The 17,531-nt window shown below is 42.0% G+C and overlaps 1 protein-coding gene across 1 annotated transcript in view; it reads left to right on the top strand.

Annotated features, from left to right (window-relative positions):
* The window catches only part of LOC137369631 (tumor necrosis factor receptor superfamily member 11B-like), a 59,645-nt gene extending 47,643 nt beyond the window's left edge, over positions 1-12,002 (top strand). Inside the window, exons 4-5 of the mRNA XM_068030962.1 lie at positions 8,715-8,930; positions 10,784-12,002. Of these exons, the coding sequence (XP_067887063.1) occupies positions 8,715-8,930; positions 10,784-11,097 (530 nt within the window). The 3' untranslated portion in view covers positions 11,098-12,002. The remainder of the gene's footprint in view (positions 1-8,714; positions 8,931-10,783) is intronic.
* Positions 12,003-17,531: the final 5,529 nt, after the last annotated feature.

Here is a 17,531-nt window from a genome sequence, read left to right as displayed (position 1 = left end):
TAATCCTGAGATTACTACCTCTGAGGTCCTATTTTTTAACTTGGCTCCTAACTCCCTAAATTCTGCTTGTAGGACCTCATCCCGTTTTTTACCTATATCATTGGTGCCTATGTGCACAACGACAACTGGCTGTTCACCCTCTCCCTTCAGAATGTTCTGCAGCCGATCTGAGACATCCCTGACCCGTGCACCTGGGAGGCAACATACCATTCGGGAGTCTCGTTTTCGACCACAGAACCACCTATCTACTCCCCTGACAATCAAATCCCCTATGACTATAGCCCTTCCACTCTTTTTCCCGCCCTTCTGAACAGCAGAGCCAGCCACGGTGCCATGAACCTGGCTACTGCTGCCTTCCCCTGGTGAGCCATCTCCCTCAACAGTATCCAAAACGGTATACCTGTTGTGGAGGGAGATGACCGCAGGGGACACCTGCGCTGCCTTCCTGCTCTTTCTCTGCCTTTTGGTCACCCATTTCCTTTCTCCCTCAGCAATCCTAATCTGCGGTGTGACCAATTCGCTAAACGTGTTATCCACGACCTCCTCAGCATCGCGGATGCTCCAAAGTGAGTCCATCTGCAGCTCCAGAGCCGTCATGCGGTCCAACAAGAGCTGCAGCTGGACACACTTCCAGCACGTGAAGGAGTCAGGGACATCAGCCGTGTCCCTGAGCTCCCACATTGAGCAAGAAGAGCATAACACGGGTCTGAGATCTCCTGCCATTTTTAATCTTAAGCTTAACTTAGTCTTAACTTAGATAAATGAAAAAGGAACGAAAAGTTTTTACCAATCACACGAAAAAAAAAGAAATAGAAAAAGCCTTGCCTTATTTGCACACCACCGAGTCCTTTTTTTTGGTTAGAGGAGGAGGGCGGGTGGGAGACACTACAGGTGTAGTGTCTCGGGTTCAGCCGCTGCCCAAATATGTAGGACTTACTTACCCAGCTGCCACCTCGCTCTCCCTGTCACCGCTGCAAAAAGAAACTGCCGAAACAAAAAAGTAAGTTTATATAAGTTGTAAACTCACTTACCCAGCTGCCACCTCGCTCTCCCTATCACCGCTGCAAAAAGAAACTGCCGAAACAAAAAAGTAAGTTTATATAAGTTTTAGGCTGCAAATCGCCACCAATTACTATCGTCCAACTTTCAATTGAGGTGGAAATTTCTTCAATTCAAAATTCCCTGGATTCAAATTTATTCCCTGTTCTCAGCACAAAAACAAGTCTTGCCAAAGTCTTGATTGGCATTCATTGTAACTGTAAATAAGATGCCTTAAGCCTCCTTGTCCTCAAGGCTGTATCTGCAGTACTTGATATGTTTTATCACACCATCCTTCTCCAATTCCTCTCCACTATTGTCCACTATAGTGGGGCTGCACTTGCATGGTCCCATTCCTACTGAACACTGCCAGTGTTTCTCCAGCAAAGGGCTTGATTCTCTCCACTGCATTCTTATTTGTTAAAGCCAGAATCCTGGGTGAAATTCACAGTTAATTGACTCATTGCATTTTGTAATTTCTTACCTGACAGCTGCACGGGAGTTTCTCACTTGCCTGTAAACACAGTCGGGTTAAACAGTGAAGCTGGGAGTGGGGGTGGTGGGGGGGGGGGGGGTGGTGCGGGGGAATCATATTGGGATATTATATCCTCAGCCCCTTCTTTTTCCTAATTTACATGTTATCCATTGGTGACATCATCTATAAACATGTTCTTTGCAGTGTCAGCCATGGTTCAGTTGATAGCACTCTTGCTTCTGCATCTGTGGGTTCAAGTCCCACTCTGGACAATAATCTAGGCTGACACTCCAATGCAGTATTGAGAGAATGCTGCACTATTGGAGGTGCTGCCCTTCAGATAAGATGTTAAACTAAGGCCCCATTTGCTTTCTCATTTGGATATAAGAGATCCTGTGGCACTATTTCAAAGAAAAGCAGGGAAGTTATTCCTGGCATCCTGGCCAATATTCATCTCTCAAGCAACATCACAAAAATAGTTTATCTGCTGATCACATTGCTATTTGCATGAGCTTTCTGTGCACAAATTAGCTGCTGTGTTTCCACTTCAAAAATACTTAATTGACAGTAAAGCATTTTGAGATGTGGGGTGATCATGAAGGGTGTTACATAAATGCAAGTCTTTATTATCTTCCACGTGTACACTGATCACACACAACTCCACTTGATCCCTCAACTACCTCCAAGCTCTCAGATATCTTGTCTGATGTCAAATTCTAGATCAGCCATAATTTCCGCAGCTCAACATCATGAAGTCTGAAGCCATTGTTTTGACCTTCAATGATCCCTTATATCTCAATATATTAAGTCTTAAATCCCCATCCCTGTCTATAAATTTTCCATGGCCTTAGACCTGACTAATCTCGTGAATACTCTACCCCTCTGATTAAGGCTTTCTATTCATTTTCCTTTCACTCCATCATTGCTACTACAGTCTTCAGTCATATTTGTGCTACACCCTGGAACTCTTTCTCTAGAACTCTTCACTGTCTCTCTTTCCTCCTGTAAAAGTCTCCTCAAAACCCCCTTTTCAGCCAAGATTTCCATCCAATTTCCCAATCTCTCTTTTGCTGGCTTGTTATCAATTCCCAATCACCATTTTATAAAGTACCTTCAGACATCTTTCTACATGAAAGACACTATATAAATTGAAGTTATGAATTGTGTGCCCACAAATCATAGCATTAAACCTTTGAAAGTCAGACGGAGTCTGCAGTGCCACTGACTCACATTCTTCTCTGAGTCCCAGAGAATTTCTTTGCCATCAGCACTGGACTGAGTAATAATAATTGATCATTACCTAAAGTGAAGAAAAAGGGGGCAATTTTATCCCAACTTGCCAGGTGGGAAACTCATGTGGAATTATGATTTTATGCCCCGCCCAATATTACTCGTTGACTTCAATGGAAAGTAAAATCAGGCAGGGTGTAAAACCAACATTGCACCAATCCCACCAGTTTCCCGACAGGTGGGATAGGTTAAAATTTCCCTGATTAAGTGGGATATAAAATCAGAGTACCACCTGATCACGCCGGTTTCCCACCCAGTATGTTAGGTTAAAATTAGTCCAAAATCTCATACTGTTGTTTAGAACATAGAACATTACAGCGCAGTACAGGCCCTTCGGCCCTCGATGTTGCGCCGACCTGTGAAACCATCTGACCTACACTATTCCATTTTCATCCATATGTCTATCCAATGACCACTTAAATGCCCTTAAAGTTGGCGAGTCTACTACTGTTGCAGGCAGGGCGTTCCACGCCCCTACTACTCTCTGAGTAAAGAAACTACCTCTGACATCTGTCCTATATCTATCACCCCTCAACTTAAAGCTATGTCCCCTCGTGTTTGCCATCACCATCCGAGGAAAAAGACTCTCACTATCCACCCTATCCAACCCTCTGATTATCTTATATGTCTCTATTAAGTCACCTCTCCTCCTCCTTCTCTCTAACGAAAACAACCTCAAGTCCCTCAGCCTTTCCTCATAAGACCTTCCCTCCATACCAGGCAACATCCGAGTAAATCTCCTCTGCACCCTTTCCAAAGCTTCCACATCCTTCCTATAATGCGGTGACCAGAACTGCACGCAATACTCCAGGTGCGGCCGCACCAGAGTTTTGTACAGCTGCAGCATGACCCCGTGGCTCCGAAACTCGATCCCCCTACAAATAAAAGCTAACACACCATATGCCTTCTTAACAGCCCTATTAAATCCCTGAAAGTTGCCACCCAGGTTATGTACCTGGACACCAAGATCTCTCTGCTCATCTACACTACCAAGAATCTTCCCATTAGCCCAGTACTCTGCATTCCTGTTACTCCTTCCAAAGTGAATCACCTCACACTTTTCCGATTAAACTCCATTTGCCATCTCTCAGCCCAGCTCTGCAGCCTATCTATGTCCCTCTGTAACCTACAACATCCTTCGGCACGATCCACAACTCCACCGACCTTCGTGTCATCCGCAAATTTACTAACCCATCCTTCCACACCCTCATCCAGGTCACTTATAAAAATGACAAACAGCAGTGGCCCCAAACCAGATCCTTGCGGTACACCACTAGTAACTAAACTCCAGGATGAACATTTGCCAACAACCACCACCCTCTGTCTTCTTTCAGCTAGCCAATTTCTGATCCAAAGCACTAAATCACCTTCAATCCCATACTTCCGTATTTTCTGCAATAGCCTACCGTGGGGAACCTTATCAAACGCCTTACTGAAATCCATATACACCACATCCATGGCTTTACCCTCATCCACCTGTTTGGTCACCTTCTCAAAAAACTCAATAAGATTTGTGAGGCACGACCTACCCTTCACAAAACCGTGCTGACTATCGATAATGAACTTATTCTTTTCAAGATGATTATAAATCCTGTCTCTTATAACCTTGTCCAACATTTTACCCACAACCGAAGTAAGACTCACAGGTCTATAATTACCAGGGCTGTCTCTACTCCCCTTCTTGAACAAGGGGACAACATTTGCTATCCTCCAGTCTTCCGGCACTATTCCTGTCGACAATGACGACATAAAGATCAAGGTCAAAGGCTCTGCAATCTCCTCCCTGGCTTCCCCGAGAATCCTAGGATAAATCCCATCTGGCCCAGGGGACTTATCTATTTTCACACTTTCCAAAATTGCTAACACCTCCTCCTTGTGAACCTCAATCCCATCTAGCCTAGTAGTCTGAATCTCAGTATTCTCCTCGACAACATTTTCTTATTCTACTGTAAATACCGACGAAAAATATTCATTTAACGCTTCCCCTATCTCCTCTGATTCCACACACAACTTCCCACTACTATCCTTGATTGGCCCTAATCTATCTCTAGTCATTCTTTGATTCCTGATATACCTATAGAAAGCCTTAGGGTTTTCCTTGATCCTATCCGCCAATGACTTCTCGTGTCCTCTCCTCGCTCTTCTAAGCTCTCCCTTTAGATCTTTCCTGGCTAGCTTGTAACTCTCAAGCGCCCTAACTGAGCCTTCACATCTCATCCTAACATAAGCCTTCTTCTTCCTCTTGACAAGTGCTTCAACTTCTTTAGTAAACCACGGCTCCCTTGCTCGACAACTTCCTCCCTGCCTGACAGGTACATACTTATCAAGGACACGCAGTAGCTGCTCCTTGAATAAGCTCCACATTTCGATTGTGCCCATCCCCTGCAGTTTCCTTCCCCATCCTACGCATCCTAAATCTTGCCTAATCGCATCATAATTTCCTTTCCCCCAGCTATAATTCTTGCCCTGCGGTGTATACCTGTCCCTGCCCATCGCTAAGGTAAACCTAACCGAATTGTGATCACTATCACCAAAGTGCTCACCTACATCTAAATCTAACACCTGGCCGGGTTCATTACCCAGTACCAAATCCAATGTGGCATCGCCCCTGGTTGGCCTGTCTACATACTGTGTCAGAAAACCCTCCTGCACACACTGGACAAAAACTGACCCATCTAAAGTACTCGAACTATAGTATTTCCAGTCAATATTTGGAAAGTTAAAGTCCCCCATAACAACTACCCTGTTACTCACGCTCCTGTCGAGAATCATCTTCGCTATCCTTTCCTCCACATCTCTGGAACTATTCGGAGGTCTATAGAAAACTCCCAACAGGGTGACCTCTCCCCTCCTGTTTCTAACCTCGGCCCATACTACCTCCGTAGACGAGTCCTCAAACGTCCTTTCTGCCGCCGTAATACTTTCCTTGATTAACAATGCCACACCCCCCCCTCTTTTACCATCTCTGTTCTTACTGAAACATCTAAATCCCGGAAACTGCAACATCCATTCCTGCCCCTGCTCTACCCATGTCTCCGAAATGGCCACTACATCGAGATCCCAGGTACCAACCCATGCTGCAAGCTCACCCACCTTATTCCGGATGCTCCTGGCGTTGAAGTAGACACACTTTAAACCAGGTTCTTGCTTGCCAGTGCCCTCTTGCGTCCTTGTAACCTTATCCCTGACCTCACTACTCTCAACATCCTGTACACTGGCACTACATTTTAGGTTCCCATTCCCCTGCTGAATTAGTTTAAACCCCCCCGAAGAGCACTAGCAAATCTCCCCCCCAGGATATTGGTACCCCTCTGGTTCAGGTGAAGACCATCAAGTTTGTAGAGGTCCCACCTACCCCAGAAAGAGCCCCAATTATCCAGGAAACCAAAACCCTCCCTCCTACACCATCCCTGCAGCCACGTGTTCAACTCCTCTCTCTCCCTATTCCTCGCTTCGCTAGCACGTGGCACGGGCAACAACCCAGAGATAACAACTCTGTTTGTTCTCGCTCTAAGCATCCACCCTAGCTCCCTGAATTTCTGCCTTAAATCCCCATCTCTCTTCCTACCTATGTCGTTGGTGCCTATGTGGACCACGACTTGGGGCTGCTCCCCCTCCCCCTTAAGGATCCCAAAAACACGATCCGAGACATCACGAACCCTGGCACCTGGGAGGCAACACACCAACCATGAGTCTCTCTTGTTCCCACAGAACCTCCTAGCTGTTCCCCTAACTATGGAGTCCCCAATGACTAATGCTCTGCTCCTCTTCCCCCTTCCCTTCTGAGCAACAGGGACAGACTCTGTGCCAGAGACCTGTACCCCATTGCTTACCCCTGGTAAGTCGTCCCCCCCAACAGTATCCAAAACGGTATACCTGTTGTTGAGGGAAACGGCCACAGGGGATCCCTGCACTGCCTGCTAGTTCCCTCTCCTTCCCCTGACGGTAACCCATCTACCTACTTCTTTTACCTGAGGTGTGACTACCTCCCTATAACTCCTCTCAATAACCCCCTCCGCCTCCCGAATGATCCGAAGTTCATTCAGCTCCAGCTCCAGTTCCGTAGCGCGGTTCTCGAGGAGCTGGAGTTGGGTGCACTTCCCGCAGATGTGGTCCCTGCCATTCACAATGGGATCATCCAGCTCCCACATCATACACCTGCAGCACATCACCTGCCCAGCCATCTCTACTTAGTTAATTACTTTATTAATTTATATAAATTTATGAGCTAAATACTTTGATTCTTCTCTGCTGTGGTCTTTTTCAAATAACCAATTAAGAGATAAGACAAAAAAGTAAAAGAAGAAAGTAAATTTTTACCAATCACACGATACAGAAGAAATAAAATAAAAAGCTTACCTTATCAACACACCATAGTCCTTTTTTTTTGGTTAGAGGAGGGTGGGTGGGAGACACTACACGTGTAGTGTCTCGGGTTCAGCCACTGCCCAAATATATAGGTTTTGACTTACCCAGCAGTCCGCTGGTCCTCCGAAACAAAAGGTTACATGCTGTAACTTAAATGAAAAGCTAACTTTGTTGCTTCCCCAACAGGAAGTCTTGTCACTTTTGTTGATGTATCTGCCTTGTTCCCCTTCACACACAATTGTTATTCTTTGGAGTTAGCACGCGTTGAACCACAGACTCCTGCATCTTCGTCTTTGGGATCTGTCTACTCCAACCCACGCAGTTTGTCTTACTGACAGAAACCACACAATAACAAAGTCCTGCCAAACGCAATTGTCCAGCTGTTAAACCACTTGACTTGTTAAGAAGGTACTAGTTCATAATTAAAGATGTAGCGTTTGCCATTCCTTTATATATTGTGTTACCTAATGTTAATTAAAATTTTATGTGATTGAAATGATGAACATCTCCTACCAGTGTGAGTGTTGTAATAGATAGACTAAGTCAGTTAAATGGATACTTCTAAAAAAGAAAAATAATTATCAATGTTGTAAATCTGAAGCAACACCAGAAAATGTTAGAAATACACTTGAGGCCAGTCAGCAACTGTAAAATAAAGGACTGGTTAATTATTTCAGGTAAAAACCTTTGCCAAAAACTGGAAAATAAAAGACAAGCAAATATTTTAGTATGGTTGAGAAAGAAAAAAGGAAAAAATTCTCCTGTTAAAGAGTGAAAGTTAATGAGTTGATGATCGGAAGAGCTTTTTATAGAAAACTGTTAGAAAATACAAAAGGTCACAGAATGTGCAAATAGCTGGCATTGTGAAAAGACAAGAGAAAGGAAAGGAAAGAGACAAAGAAATGGGGCAAATTGAAGAAACAAAGCAAAGAAAGGGAAAGAAAGAGAGAAAGTAACTCCTCCACATACAGAAGGTGGGTAATGAAAACAGAGAATGTTGGAAACATGCAGAAGGTCTGCCTGTCTCAAAACAGAGAAAAGAATAAAAACGGTCACAGATGGAAACCCACCTCCTCAATACATTTTCCATCATTAATCTAATTGGTAATTAATTTATTCTAAGTTAAAAATATTCTTCCCTTTGTGAATCTCCTTTATATTGAAATGAAGATTCATTGCTTTGCCTTTTACTCATTTTGCTCCACGCAAGCCTCCTCCCATCCTACTTCATCTCAACCTATCAACATATCCTTCTATTCCTTTCTCCCTCATGTAATTATCAAGCTTCCCTTTAAATGCATTTATGTTATTCGCTTCACCCATTCCCTGTGGTCGCAAGTTCCACATTCTAAACACTCTCTGGGTAAAAGAAGTTTCTACGGAATTGCTTATTAGATTATTAAATGATGAAAAACAGCACCAAGAATACTGGACATTACAGGTTCTTTATAATATTGTATTAAACACTGTGCATTTAAGACAGTCAGTTACTGAAGGGATTGTGGTTTTTGTCTATTTATGACTTTCCTTTGTTTATTTCCAGGAACTCCATTATCCAATACTGAGTGCATGAAGTGTCCAAAGGGCTTCTTCTCGGTTAACAGGTCTGCCAACCAACCATGTCAAAAGCACACAAATTGCACTGTGCTTGGCTTGAAACAGGTTCTCCAAGGAGATGCATTTCAAGATAATGTGTGCCAGCCATGTCAGAACAGAGATGCATCTAGCTTAGAGTGCTCTGACCCACCAATAAATAAAGGTAAATATTTGTCTGCATAACATATATAAAACAGCACTTTATAAAATTTCAACTTCTGGATAGTTTCATTAAAAACATGGACAATCTGCTTGAGTCTTCATTTATTTCAGAACGTGCCTGTTAAAGAGTTGATGGTCCACTTAGTTACAATTGAAAATGTTAAATATCGAGTTAAGATATCCACTTAATTTAAAATTAACTGGCCAATCATAAAATATGTGGCACAGCCAACAAAACTTAATTTTAGTGAATAAACTTGCTAGTCCACCATGATGCAAGTACTTATACAGGAATGCAAGTTCTGTCATGTTGGAGCATAAATTTTCATTCTCTAACAGAAAAGATTGGAGGTTACATTTAGAGTCATAGAGTTGTCCACCACAGAAACAGGCCCTTTGGCCATCGTGTCTGTGCCAGCCATCAAGCACCTACCTATTCTAATCCCATTTTCCAACACTTGGCCCGTAGCCTTGTATGCTGTGGCTTCAAGTGCTCATCTAAATACAGGATCTAAATACATAAATTTGTATTAGGTCAAGTCTCCAAACAGGATATGCAGGTTTTGTTTTTATTAAAAACAGGTTTAGAAAGACTCAAAAAGTCATTAGTCCAGTTTGTTAAAATAACTTGTTGCATGGTCCATCTCTTAATCCTTGAACCATCTAATTGAGCTCCTCAGCAGAGTCAACTTTAACCCTCCCTCCTTTCTGGGTGGAAATGGTGCATGGAAGGGGTTAAACTCAATGGGCTGACTTTTACAGACATCCCGACGTCAGGGGTCATGGCAGGAGTGGGTGGGGCCGGAAACTGTCTCCGGGAGAGAGCCACCACGCACCCCGCAGCCGGGATATTGCTGGCGGCAGCGAAGCCTTGTGGTGGCCCCTCTGTTGCTTGGCGACCAGACTGCCATTTAAATATTTAAATAAATTAAGATAATTAAATTAATTATATTCACATTCCCGGTGTTTGTGCCGCTGCGATCTTCATGCCACTGGCAGATACTCCCGTCTTTCAGATACCCGTCCAGGGAACCAAGGCGGAACCAAAGTGGGGAGGGGGGAGGAGGTAAGTTTCTCAGTGAGGGAGTGGAGGAGCAGGGTCAAAGTAATATCATTAGTGTAAGGGATGGTGGGAAGGGTTATAGTTTAAAGTTAATGCACTTTTGTGGGGGGAAGGTCAGGTGTTCAAGGTAAATGTTTTGTGGGGGAGAGGGAAAGTAATTAATTCTATTGTTATGGGGGGGTGGGAGAGGGTCAAAAAAAATGTTTTTAATTTTTTTCTTTCAATGTCTCTTGAAGAATTTAAATTGATTGGTAGAGCTCAAAGCCCTTTAAAAATGGTGTCAGCGCCTGCGCACAGACAGCTGATGCCATTGCCGGAGACAGACAGCTCGTCCCCTCCACATCATCGGGTGGGGTGGGGGGCTGCCCGGCTATTTAAATGAACCGCTGCATTTAATATCGCAGCATCTCTGCGACGTGTGGCCCGCCCATTGTTTTGCGGCACCAGTATTAATTTTAGCCCAGTGAGTCAACTTACTAGCCGTGGTCACTTCATTCCCATCTGACACCATTTCCTCTTCACCGACTTTCAAGTTGGCTGATTCTACCCACCATTCTAGGGAGCCTAACTGAAATGCAGAAGTCAAGGCCTGATAATGTCATTGATGCTGCAATGCTATTTTAACAAGACCTCAGATATGGATCTTCCTTTTTATTACTTTTGAATCTAATGTCAGCTGAGGATCTGAGGCCAGAATGATGAAGTCGTGAACACAACTTTATTGGGTAAAAATGTCATATATGGAATAGATTGCTGTTATAATTCTCATTCAGTTTTCTTGTTCCCCTTAGATATTGTCCTCTGCGATGAGGCAGTCTTTAAATTTATTGCTCGCCAGAAACTAACTTCTAAGCAGCTGCGAATACTATTGGAGAGTTTACCTGGGAAGAAAGTGAACACACAACATTTGGAACAGGCCAAGAGGACAAATGCAGGCCAGGTTCAAACATTCCAGCTTCTAAAGAAATGGAAAATTGAAAACTTTGACTTGGATACTGTGAAGGGCCTAATGGATGGCTTGAAAGAAGCCAACATTCGTAATGTTTACAAAAAGCTGTTGCGCAGGCTTCAAATAAACAAAAGGGGTGTGAATGCATTAGCCTGAGAGGGGAGGAAGCAGAGTGTGACAGAAAAGCATCAAATTTGGCATCAAATATCTTAGTATAGACGATTGTTTGCTGACAGTAACACACTACAGCATTTAAACCACTATGCAAAACACACTATGTGTCAGGATTAAAACTGAGTTCTGATTGGCTGAAAATTGGTGTCAAACCCCTAATCTACACAAATTTCTGAATCTTTGCTTGATCTTGTTTACATGAAGTTGAGAATCTTACATTTGCTGTTGATTTATAACAGTTAGTGATTAGATTGTTTGCAAAAAAATTTTAGAACTTTTAGGTGTTTTTTTCTGCTGATATTGCCCCAGCAAAAAACGAACAAAATTTGTCATCAAACAAAAATAGCCGCAAATCCCTGATGTAATACCCTGAGCTATACTTGCAACAGGAACTGAGTAGATGCCCACACAATCTTAAACAAATTTGCTGATTACAAACCAGTTTCAAAGATGCATTGGTAATTTTGTCTGCCAATTTGGATGATACATTTTCAGCAACAAAAACAAAAAATGCTGGAAATACTCAGCAGGTCCGGCAGCATCTCTGGAGAGAAAAAAAGAGTTAATGGGATGGATTTTATTTTGCCGCCACTGAATGCGGCAGCGGCCGTAAAAGATGGTGACCTGCACACACGGCTTTTACTCTGCAGAGCCGCTGCGATATTATGCGCAGCGGCTCATTAACATGGCTGGGGCGGGCTGCCCCCCCACTCCCTGATGACATGGAGGGGGCGGGCAAGCCGTCCCCAGCAATGGTGTCCTGCACCACTGCCCCGGCTCCAGCGCCATTTTTAAAGGGCTTCAAGCCCTTACATGGATTTAACATTTTTAAAGAGACATTACTTTAAAATGTATTACAAATAATGAAATAAATGTTCCCAGCCCCTCTCCCACCTCCTCAATAAATATACATTACATCCCTTGCCCTCCCCCCCCACCAAAATACTCACCTTTTGTACTTGACCTTCCCCCCCCAAAGGTCAAAAACCTTTAACTTTTACCCCTTCATATCACCCCTAGACCAATCAAGTAAGTTTGATCCCGCTCCCCACTCCTACACTGACAAACTTACCTCCTCCCCCCTCCCCACAGGCGTGGCGCCTTATTTCCCCGGACGGGGATCCAAAGGGACGTCAGTGCCGGCTGCCAGGATGAAGATCGCGGCGGCACATCAGGAGATGATGGGAAATTCATTAATGTAGGTAAGTTAATTTATTTAAATATGCAAATTGTAGTCCCGTCCTGAGCGGGGGGTGGGGGGGTGTGCGGGGGCATGAGGTCTCTCCGCTTCCGTTGAGATCGGGCTGGGCCCTACCAGCGTCGAGGTCCATGAGGGCCTCATCTGGGGCAATCTTCATGTCCCCCCGCCACAGATCCCGACATTGAGGCCCCTATAAAATCCAGCCCAATGTTTCAGCTCTGCATGACCTTTCAACAGAACACATTTTCAGATTGTGTTGGTAAATTCACTAATCTTGATAACTAAACACCAATTAAACCATTTTCCGCCAATACAGTATCTCATCTAATGAAGTTGTCATTGAACCTGCCAAACCTGAAAGCAACAATTAATTCCCAATTCATATGTTTTCCTGTAAATAGATTTCTGTCTGCATCACAGGTGCATCCAAAGAGGCAGAGCCAGCAAAATTCACTGACTTCATTAACAAAGTGCTGCAGTCTCTACCAGTCCTTCAGGTCTGGGAAGATTAAAGAGGTGAAAGATGAAACATCATCATGTTAAAACTTTGTGGCAGACCCTGAGGCAGTTGTTGCTGCAGAACTAGCACAAGAAAGAGGAAAAGCAGGGCACCAAAGAGCAATTAAGGGTAATGATATTGGGTGGAAGTCCAGAGAAAGCCTGGTGTTAGAGGGGAACAGTAGATGGCAGGGGAACACGCCAGACAAGACCAAACCAGAAAATAAAGAGCAGAAAGACACATGGGCAGAGGCTGTCAAACAAGTTTAAGTGAAGTTAGAAAAAGAAAGCTTTTATATAGTAATAAAAGCAAAATACTGCAGATGCTGGAAATCTGAAATAAAAACAGAAAGTGCTGGAAATACTCAGTAGGTCAGGCAGCATCTGTGGAGAGAGAAGCAGAGTTAACGTTTCAGGTGAGTGACCTTTCATCAGAATTTTTATATCATGCCTTTCACAATCTCAGGAAGCCCCACGCATTTCACAGCCAATTAAGTACTTTTGAAATTTAATCACTGTTGTAATGTAGGGGAAGACAGCAGTCAAATTTCACACACTAAATTACGAGAAACAATGAGAGAAATGACAAGACAATTTACCAATTTTGTTGAGAAATAATTAATAGCCAGGCACCAGGGAGAGTCCCCTATTCTTTTACAACATAATGCCATGGGATCTTTGACTCCCAACTGAAAAGGCAGACATGACCTCAGCTTAATGTCTCATCTGAAAAGCTGCACTTATTACAGTGCAACACTCCCTCTGCATTACACTGAAATGCAATGCTTAAACCTCTGGAGTGGGACATGAAGCTACAACCTTTTGACAGAAAGGTGAGAGTGCTACCTCTGAGCTAAGGGACTTTGTGTTTAGAGCTTAAATATTTTGCATTTGTGGGGCTTGTATTTTTGGTGTTTTGGTCATTTGTATGTGTCAGGGCTCTCAGACTTTTATTATATGTGGATTGTAGTTTTTGGCGTATGGGTGTCTCACTTTTTGTGTAATTATATGCAACCCATTCACTGGTTGTGGATCCAGGCACCCCTGCATCAAAAGGCTGAATACATCTGCCATTGAGCAGCCAATGTTTGCTGACTGTAATGTTATCACTGACTATTCTATCAGTCATTTGCTGTGAAATAGAATGCATAACTTCAAATAGCCATAGTTATGCCTAAGATCCTTGCACAGATGAAACTCCAATATATGAAAATCCTTTTGAAGGTAGTGCATCTAAATTTCAAAAGTGGTCTTACCTTAGGGAGGGTATATTGGCCTTGGAGGGAGTGAGCATAAGTTTACTAGCTGGACTCCAAGGGGTAACTTACAAGGAGAGATTACAGAAACTAGGTTATATTTCCTGGGATTTAGAATGTTAAGGAATGATTTGATCAAAGTTTTCAAGATATTAAGGGGGAAAAACAGGTTAGATGGAGAGAAACAGTTTTCACTGGTTGAGGAGTCTAGGACTAGAAGGTATAGTCTAAAAATTAGAGTCAAAGTTTTCAGCAGTGAAATTCAGAAACACTTCTACACAAAGGGTGGTAGAAATTTGGAACTCTCTTCAGTAAATGGCAATTGATGCTTGATCAATTGTTAATTTTAAATCTGAGATTGATAGATTTTGTGATCCAAAGGAATTAAAGGATATGGGGCAAAGGTGGTATATGGAGTTAGGTCACAGATCAAAAACAGTGTCATTGGCCTTCATAGCAAGAGGATTCAAGTACAGGAGCAGGGATGTCTTGCTGCAATTATCCAGGGCCTTGGTGAGGCCACACCTGGAATATTGTGTGCAGTTTTGGTCTCCTTATCTGAGGAAGGATGTTCTTGCAATAGAGGGAGTGCATAGCTAATTAAGGAACGTTGTAAGGGCCAGTAACTTAGACTTCTTCATGGTCAAATTAGGGAAATATCTTGAAGGGAAACATGCCATTGGTTGCATCTTCCAAGAAAGTAGGCAGGTAAAATAGACCGGGGATAATTTTAACTGTTGCCAGTAGTGTAAAGGGGTGATATTGGATAGAGCTTTTATTTCCTGTCTTTACAAATAACGCTAGATGTATCTTGAAAATTTTATCTCTTGATTTGCAATAAATGCTTCTTCACAACAGTGAAAATGTTTTATGGGGAACAAATGGAGTGCCCATCTATGCATATCATTAGGTGCTAGATTTCATAAAGATCTATTTCCTGCAAGTCAAAGAGACAGAGAAAGGAATTTACCTCTGTGGGGTTATAGAAAACTTTGCACTTGGAAAGCTCAACAGAACAGTGTAATTGAATACTCACCCTTGCACCTCGCATCCCTAACACTCCTCAAATGCCACCCTTAATGCTCTTAGCTCCATCACTGCCACCCAAATGTCTATCTGCTGCTCTTATGTCCTACAAAGTAACTTTTATTAAGTGAAGGAGTTTAGTTAGTAATTGCCACTGTCAAGGGAAAATAACAAGCAATAAGTTCATTGAGACAAATAGAGCAAAGAAGGACATAAGAAGTGATCATGCAATGAACTGGAATTCTTTTTGGAACGATATCCATTGAAATAGGTTACATTGTTAAAACCAAAAAGAATGGGGATAATCTCAACTCTAGGCAATATTGATTCATCCATTATACAACTCTCTCGAACTTCATTTCCTTTGACTTCAATCAGCAACTGGATCAGTATCGGCCATTTTACATGATCACTTGGAGTCAAAATTACCCCCAAATTGTGAACAAAAGAATAAAAAAGAATGAAGAGTTAAAAGAGAGAAGTGATACATGAAAAGGAGAAGAGATACCAGAAAGTGGCTTCTGGTGATGTGACTGCACAGAATCATCTGTTATGGGGTGACCTTGGATTTATCCAGTAGCGCAGTGTTGTATCTCGAGCCGTAACTGTAAGGTTATGAGGTGCAGTGTTAAGTATGACAGTAGCCATGTCCAGCAGAGGAGCAAAGTATTGTGGAAGAAAACATTGTTTTGTGGTCTTACAAGGACAAACTGTTGCTTTCCAAAAGGAAAATATGTTTTCTCTAAACTTTACTTGCTTTTGCAACATATTAACATTGTCATTACCGACCTTTCTCTCATGCACAATTGCAAAACCTTTTAGAAATAAAAGTGCAATACTTGTTGTGGTTAGTCTGTACAGTCCCCTTACTCACTGGAGTAATGTTCTATTCTGAAAACCACTGCGTCTTGAGCATGTATAAAACTTGGGAATTATTCTGGAAGCAGCAAATAATAAGAAGTTTTGTGGAGAATGAGGAAATCCTATTTATGTTCCCATGCAGGACAAAGTCAAGCCACGTAAAAATTCCCACAATAAAAAGATAATTCATAAATTTGCAAGCAGTATAGTTAAATGATCAATTATTCTCACAGGAGCTTTTGTAACTACTATAACATTAAAGTTCTTGAAATCGTATGTGGCATAGATAGTGACTCTCAGACATCTCCATATAATATTAGCGGTTTACATGACTTCCCTGAACAGGGGGACGATTTCCTCCATTTGCTAATACAAAGTCAGCAGGAATGTAAAGCAGATTTTTCCATTTTGTACTAATGCTGACTTTAGCACTAACGTTAATGAAAGAAAGAAAATATCCCTCAGGTTACTACCTGGAAGTCATTCCGTATCTTTTCAGGGTATGAGAGGTTTTAATTACTTGGATAATTTTAATTAGTTCGAGGCTGTTTTAGTTCTGCCTTACTTTGCTTACATTGGTATAAGTTTTCAGATTCTCAGAAACCTTAGAACAAGAATAAGTTTTCTGTATAAAATTGATAGGATTTTGTGTGAATATGAGTGACCTACATATATTGTGACTTTTAACCACATAGTTACAATGACATTTCTTCATAATAGTTAATCTTATGTGCGAAGACTGCAAGCTACTTCTATATCTATCTGTGTAGACATCAAATGCTTATGAACTGCAGTTCACTGATTCATCATTCACTGTGCAGCATTCATGTCTGTAATGTGACTGCTGTAGGTTTGCCTAGAAATAATTTGCAATTCAGGAAAATCACTAGCAAATGGGCACATAAATGATTACCTCACACATTGACTCCATAAGGTTCTGTAGTTAAGCTATGGCCAGGTTACAGGAACCTTTGATATTAAATTAAAAAAAGGAACAAGATTGTAATTAGCTGGTTTATTCTGAGGTAGTGTATATTTTTAAATGTTCTACAATTGTCCATTTGTTCTTCATAAAGTTTGATATTCACGGTTTAAGTTTAGAAATCACAATCACAATCAAAGCTAACAGTGACAGTCAGCAGTGAAAAAGTTAAGTAGGTCAACGTTTGAGTGGAAAAACATTATCGAGAACTAAGTCAAAAATGTATTGTTAGCCCAAACGTTTGCACTCTAAGTACTATTTTGGTAGCGGGAAAGGACAAAGCCTCTTCTGTATGGATATATAAATGCATATAAAATAAATAAGAATACCTCGTGATAGAAATTTGCTTTTTTGCCATTATAAAAATATTAGCGCATTGGCTTACAGTTTAGGTTCTGAAAAGTATGTTATTCTGTACCTTACTGATTTTTAAAAAATGTATATAGCTAAATTATGAACATGAGTGAACGAAAGCAATGATAATATATTAGGAAGGTTTTAACTGTAAATTCCGCAGTATCACTTCCACTTCTACATAAAATGGTTATCATATCATGCAAAAGTCATGATCGTCTCACTGCATTTCTTGATC

The sequence above is a fragment of the Heterodontus francisci genome, chromosome 5 (genome assembly GCF_036365525.1).
Source record: "Heterodontus francisci isolate sHetFra1 chromosome 5, sHetFra1.hap1, whole genome shotgun sequence".
In the NCBI taxonomy this organism is placed as follows: Eukaryota; Metazoa; Chordata; class Chondrichthyes; order Heterodontiformes; family Heterodontidae; genus Heterodontus; species Heterodontus francisci.
This window is presented reverse-complemented; position numbering and strand designations above follow the sequence as displayed.